This window comes from Chionomys nivalis, chromosome X (genome assembly GCF_950005125.1).
Source record: "Chionomys nivalis chromosome X, mChiNiv1.1, whole genome shotgun sequence".
In the NCBI taxonomy this organism is placed as follows: Eukaryota; Metazoa; Chordata; class Mammalia; order Rodentia; family Cricetidae; genus Chionomys; species Chionomys nivalis.
Window position 1 is genome coordinate 78,489,525 of NC_080112.1, and position 7,061 is coordinate 78,496,585.

The 7,061-nt window shown below is 37.2% G+C and overlaps 1 protein-coding gene across 1 annotated transcript; it reads left to right on the top strand.

The window, feature by feature from the left end:
• The first annotated feature begins 4,785 nt into the window (after positions 1-4,785).
• Positions 4,786-6,850, top strand: LOC130868043 (TLR adapter interacting with SLC15A4 on the lysosome-like). The gene is made up of 2 exons (XM_057760277.1): positions 4,786-4,878; positions 5,780-6,850. Exon 2 carries the CDS (start codon positions 5,823-5,825, stop codon positions 6,738-6,740), a length of 918 nt encoding a protein of 305 aa, XP_057616260.1. The 5' UTR covers positions 4,786-4,878; positions 5,780-5,822; the 3' UTR covers positions 6,741-6,850.
• Positions 6,851-7,061: the final 211 nt, after the last annotated feature.

The window sequence follows — 7,061 nt, forward strand, 5'->3', positions numbered from 1 at the left end:
ATATTTACCAGAGATGAAACAGACAGTAAAATTGAGGATTTATTGAAATACATTGCAAAGATGCTGCGATGATTTTACAGCAAAGAGATCACAAGGCTGAAAAGTATGTGGGAGTCTCACAGCAGTTGAGAGGGAAGTTCTTGGTCTTATCTCAAGGGTCATTGGTACAATACATCCATAAGTGGCTATCTTTTTGTCTTTTTAGTAGCAATTTTTACAGAGTAGCTTATCTTTTTTGAAGCTGAACATTTACCACTGGTCAGTAAAAAGTTAGGATCTAAATGTTTACCAAAAAATCCATGATATTAGGCTCCAAGTAGATGGCAGGGTTGTTGAATGTGATAATTTCTGGCTTTTAGTCTTTGCAATTAAGTTACTTGATATTTAAGAACACATGGAGAAATTAAAAAATGGAAACTGGATTGAACAAAGGTCACAGAGTCTGGTTTCATTTTGAGTTTTGATTTTTAATATTTTGAGACTTTTTACTATTATATAAAATTTCAGATAATTATAGCTTGAAGATTTGCTGTGATGGTTAAATGAAAAAAGGCTAAGAATATTTTACACAATTATAAATTACATATATTATTATTAATCTATGTGTAAACAGAAGGCTTTGAAGATTTTAGGTTTATATAAAAGTTAGATCAACTAGTATGGCAAATGTTATTGGGGGACAAGATGAGAATCAGCTATTGTAACCGAAGTATGGAAAGGTAGTGCTAGTTTTGAAAGGTAGACATCTTTTTTTTTTTTTTTACTTATTTGTTTATTTTTATTCTTTTTTAATTAAAATTTCCACCTGCTCCCCATTTCCCATTTCCCTCCCCTCCTCCCAAATATTGCCCTCCCCCCACTTCCCTCCCCCTATCCCCACTCCTCTTCTCCTCCCCCCACTCCATTCCCCCTCCCTCTCGTTACTGAAGAGCAGTCCAAATTCCCTGCCCTGCGGGAAGACCAAGGTCCTTCTATCTACGTCCAGAAAGGTGAGCGTCCAAACAGGCTAAGCTCCCACAAAGCCAGTTCATGTATTAGGATCGAAACCTAGTGCCATTGTCCTTGGCTTCTCATCAGTCTTCATTGACCGCCATGCTCAGAGAGTCCGGAATCAACCCATGCTTATTCAGTCCCAGACCAGCTGGCCTTGGTGGGCTCCCAATAAATCAGTTCCACTGTCACAGTGGGTGGGTGCATCCCTCGTGGTCCTGATTTTTTGCTCATGTTCTCCCTCCTTCTGCTCCTCATTTGGACCTTAAGAGCTCAGACCGTTGCTCCAAATTGAGACTCTGTCTCTACCTCGATCCATCGCCAGATGAAGGTTCTAAGGTGATATGCAAGATATTCATCAGTATAGGATAGGGTCATTTCAGGTTCCCTCTCCTTAGTTGCCCAAGGTACCAGCTGGGGATATATTCCTGGACACCTGCGAACCCCTCAAGAGTCAAGTCTCTTGCCAACCCTAAGATGGCTCCCTTAGATAGGATATATACTTCGCTGCTCCCGTATCCATCCTTCCTATATCCCAACCATCCCAATCCTCCGAGCTCCTCCCATCCTCCCCTTCTCATATTTCTCATCCCATTTCCCCTTTGCCGCATGCCACCTCACCCGCAAGTTCCCAGTTTTTGCCCTGGAATCTTGTCTACTTCCCCCTCTCCATGCGGATGACTATATGATTTTCTTTGGGTTCACTTTCTTATTTAGCTTCTATAGGATCACACATTATATGCTTAATGTCTTTTATTTTATGGCTAGAAACCGATTATGAGTGAGTACATCCCATGTTCCTCTTTTTGAGTCTGGGATACCTCACTCAGGATAGTGTTTTCTATTTCCATCCATTTGCACGCAAAATTCGAGAAGTCATTGTTTTTTACTGCTGAGTAGTACTCTAATATGTATATATTCCACACTTTCTTCATCCATTCCTCCATTGAAGGGCATCTAGGTTGTTTCCAGGTTTTGGCTATTACAAACAATGCTGCTATGAACATAGTTGAACAGATACTTTTGTCATTTGATGTGGCATCTCTTGGGTATATTCCCAATAGAGGTATTACTGGATCTTGGGGTAGGTTGATCCCAAATTTCCTGAGAAATCGCCACACTGATTTCCAAAGTGGTTGCACAAGTTTGCATTCCCACCAGCAATGAATGAGTGTGCCTCTTTCTCCACAACCTCTCCAGCAAAGGCTATCATTGGTGTTCTTGATTTTAGCCATTCTGACAGGTGTAAGATGGTATCTCAAAGTTGTTTTAATTTGCATTTCCCTTATCGCTAAGGAGGTTGAGCATGACCTTAGGTGTCTTTTGGCCATTTGAATTTCTTCTGTTGAGAATTCTCTGTTCAGATCAGTGCCCCATTTTTTTATTGGGTTCATTAGCATTTTAAAGTTTAGTTTCTTGAGTTCTTTATATATTTTGGTGATCAGACCTTTGTCTGTTGCAGGGTTGGTGAAGATCTTCTCCCAGTCAGTGGGTTGCCTTTTTGTCTTAGTGACAGTGTCCTTTGCTTTACAGAAGCTACTCAGTTTCAGGAGGTCCCATTTATTCAATGTTGCCGAAAGGTAGACATCTTAAGGACAGGACATTGATATATCTTGGACCTGTGAGATATAGGGTTGAAGCAAACGAACTAGATGGAATATAACCAAAATGATGATCTGAATTAAGAGGAATTTGAAAGTTCTATTTTCTTTTAATGGTCTTTTGTGGTGGCATCCAGAATATATCTTCTAAGTTCTTCCATTGTCTCCTAATGTGAGATATTGCCATATCTCCTCATGTCACTGGGTGCTCTTATAATGCAGTACTTCTCACAGGAGGATAATTGACATCCTGAAAGGAGTTGATTGGAGCGACATACAAAATGAGAACTAACTATAGGTTGTTTTTGATTTATTTAATGTCATTACATAGAATCAAAAAGAAATACTAATTCAAGCCCAAAATATAATGGATATTAAAACTGTGCTTGTCAATCTTCTTTGGCAGTTTTTATGTGTTATTAAAAAGCATTCAAAAATGGATGAGACCTTTGTAAGGTTGGTAAGACATATTCTAAAGATGATAGAAGTCTTTTTCTTGACTTTGTATGTATGCGAATTATTTTGTCTTTCAGTCATCCCAGTAAAACACAGATACACAGTAATTATACAAGCATTCAACTCATATAGAGATATGAAAAGTAAGTTGTGAAATTATCTCTTTGCATATTTCCTGACACATTCTTTACAAAGGAAACTACTATAAACAATTTGATTTGTATCATTTTTTTTCTACCAGCATGTTGACATATATTAAGGCAATGAAAAGCAAAACTTAGTTCAGCAAGGAAATTGAGCATGAAAGTTCTGATTCGAAGCTTCTTGAATTCAAACTCAAACCACTCCTTATACGTCTCTGAGATTGAACATGTTCCTGTGATTCGTTTTTCTATAAGGAAAAATGATATTTGTTACCTGGAATTTTATGAAGAGTAAATTTGTATGTGTACAATATTTTGAATAGTGTTTGACACTTTGCACACACGTTCACGGTGGAGTCAAACTGTGTATATTCCCCTGCAGTCACCTACTTTACACACATACATATCATATTCTGCAGTGCTCTTAATCTGTTTGCTGAAAATTCTGATTCTATCATTTACTAGTTTTGTGACAGCCAACAAATACATAACCCCTTTCTCTGTCTTTGTTTCTCTGTAAAACAGATAATGTTTCTTAAATTAATAATCTATATGATAATTTAGAATGATTGTCATGTAGCCACATGTGTTGACCCATGTTTATAATCCTGGCTTTTAAGAGACAAAGGCAGCCGGGCGGTGGTGGCGCACGCCTTTAATCCCAGCACTCGGGAGGCAGAGGCAGGCGGATCTCTGTGAGTTCGAGGCCAGCCTGGTCTACAAGAGCTAGTGCCAGGACAGGCTCCAAAGCTACAGAGAAACCCTGTCTCGAAAAAAAAAAAAAAAAAAAAAGATCGGTTTGGTCTCCATAGCATATTCTAGCTCAACTACCTGTTGCAAACAACAAAATAATCAATTAAGTATAAAAAATCATTAGAAATGCTCCATTTACTCAGAGACCATTGTGGAAGAAGGATTGTAACATCTAGAGATTAGGAGGGAGCTGAGGAAGATAGTGTCTTCTGGACAGGATCTGGCCAGTGCACTCACAAGCACACAGAAGCTGTGGTTACCTGTACAAGATCAAGCTAGTCAACATTCTAACTGAAGGGCAGAGTGGCTAATGACTCCCTCCCCCAACCATAACTGAAGAACTATTGACAGTTGGTGGCTTCTGGGGAAGAGGGAGGGAGAGACAGTTTTTTCCCAAGGGTGTAACCCTTGAAAGAACTAATAAAATAGTTTCAGTTTTTAAAGAAATGCTTAATTTAGTATTTCATGCCATAGTTGTATCACAATTTATTGATTCATTTTCTTTTTGATGCTCATTTGGTTTCTTTCAAATTAATTATTTTTTTATAAATATACTGAGACTGTTCCACTCTTGTCCTACTTAAAAGTGAAAATAATTTTGTCTCTCTCTTGACGTACATGAAGAACTCTGTCGCTGTTAGCATTTTCTCACTCTCTGTCATTGGGAACTTGAACAAACACTTTCAGATCCTCTTTTGGTACATGGTCATTACCGTACCACACATGGGACCAACCCACATCATTTTCCTACTAGGGTTTTAGTCCTGGGTGTGAATGGAAAGCAGAACCAATTTATGTGACTAAAGCTGTCCTCCTTTGTAAGATGTAAGCAGACACTGAGACACAAACCAGACAGAAAGGACTATTTCCTGAGTTTGGACTGTCAACATCTCAGAAGAGCAAATTCTTACGTATCCTGATATTTGGAAAACGTCGTAAGTTTAAACTCTTATTTAGTTTGATTTGTGTTGTTTGAATTTCTTCTTAAATTCTTTCAAACTTTAGCATAAATGGGTTTCCTGGAAACATGTATTATATATGCCATAGACTTGTGAGATGAAAGCTGCATTTTGAGTAAAAGTGAATGATGCTTTTCATTCTTACATAGTTTATTTTTATTTTGGTATGTAAGAGAAAGGTTTTGCCACTTATCTCAGGCTGACCTTGAATTTATGATACTATTGTCTCAGCCTGCTGTTTGCTGGGATTACAGGTGTGAACTAACATGCTTCGCTTTTTACATAGTAGTTTATAGGGAAATTTTAAGTTTTTAAAATTACATTAATGAGTGGTATAAAAGAATGAAATAACTGAATAAGGAATAAAGATTTGAGTGCCAAAGAAGAAAAAGAAAAACTTAAGAAGAAAGGGAAAGAAAAAATAGTAAATTTGAGAGATCTGCATTATTGAAAAAAATAGATAGCTATGTTTACGGTTTAGTTCAAAGAATTTTCATGAGTGTAAGTATTACAAGTGTACTTTTAGACAGGAATTTAGCAATTTCTAAATAAATACTAAAAGACAGCTGACATAGAGAACTATCCACACCCCTGAGTTTGTGCTTTTTAAACACTTGTATGGGTGATATGTAATATCCTCACAACATACCCATGAAAAAGGTAAGGAATAATATTATCTTTTAACTGTTGAGAAAACTGAGAGCCAGAAATAAGTAAATTCCTGATTGGTAAACATTAGTAAGAAGGAATCAACATATTTCTAGTGTATTCTCTATTATTTGATCAAGAGTTCTTCTCAAAAACATGGTTCATGTAGGAGAAAATTCTTATTGGAATTTTACTGTAAATTGCCTTAATTAGGTCTTTTATATTGTAGGAATATAATCCACACATATTATTAGAAGAACTTGCCTAAGAAAATGCTTGGAGAAGCCTTCCTAACAGAATTCTTTTATAAAGAACATAAACATGCGAAATTTCATAAACCGCTAAGATGTAAGAAGACACTAAATGATGAAAAGGAAAATTGGGAAAATACTCTTCTAGATATACAGAACATTTCACCTTCCCCTCTTAAGATGGGAAGTCAAGAGAAAGTTGTAGAAGGAAGTCTAACTAAAGAAGATAATACATCTCAAATGAAATCTGTGGATGAGTTACCTGTTGCAAAATTCAAAAGTACACCTCTTCCAGGAAATGTATCCATTGCATTGCCCATTCCAAAGAGGGGACATGATGAAACACAACTGGATTTATATCGGTCTTGGTCCTGTACAAGTATTTGCCAGAATTATCCTGACCTCCAGATAGGAGGTGACCACGTTAGAAACTTGTATGATTCTGGCTGCTTTGTGGAACATGCCCATGATGATGTCTGTAATGGTCCTCTTTTACTTTCAGTGGATATGCCATTGGGCCACTCTCCTAAAACGGGGCCTCTGGAGAAAACAAATGCTTCAAAATTATTAAATGGGGATGAGATTCGAGAAAAGAGCATGCTCTTACATAAGCAACCCCTTTCTAATTCTATGCTTAATAGTTATATGGAAAAAAAGGTGGATGAACTCTACAAACAGTTTTTGGAAGAAAACCTTACCAGGTGTCTCTCTATAACCAACCTCCTGGCTTCTAATATACTGATGAATAATGTTAATCAAATTAGCCTTCAGATCTCTCAAGACCAGAACATAGAGGCATCCAAAGCCCGAGAAGCCCTACTCCACTCTTTAGCACGCTGTAATTTTCGTAATTCTTCCAATAGAAATAGCACTGAATTAAGCACGCCTAATTTACAAATATCAAACCAAACTAGTCGGGAACTTGTGAGACATCTGTAATGGGACATCATTTAAAGATTGGCTGGATCAAATAAGAGATCACTGTAACAATTGTGTTCTTTTGCTTCTTGTGTCTCTTTGAGTTTCCTTCGTGGTGGTGTTACTTTTCAGAGAAAAAATTCTATCTTTGTACATCTGAATTCTATCATGTAATCCACATGAAAAGACATTGCTATTAAAGATTGTAGGAGATATGTACAACAAGCATGGATTATGAACGTTTATGATTTCTTTCTGTTTTGACTCCTTCAGTGGTTGCCACAGTCAAGCTTGTATGCTCTGGATGTACATATTGTCACTAAGTTTTGTTTACCATGAAAG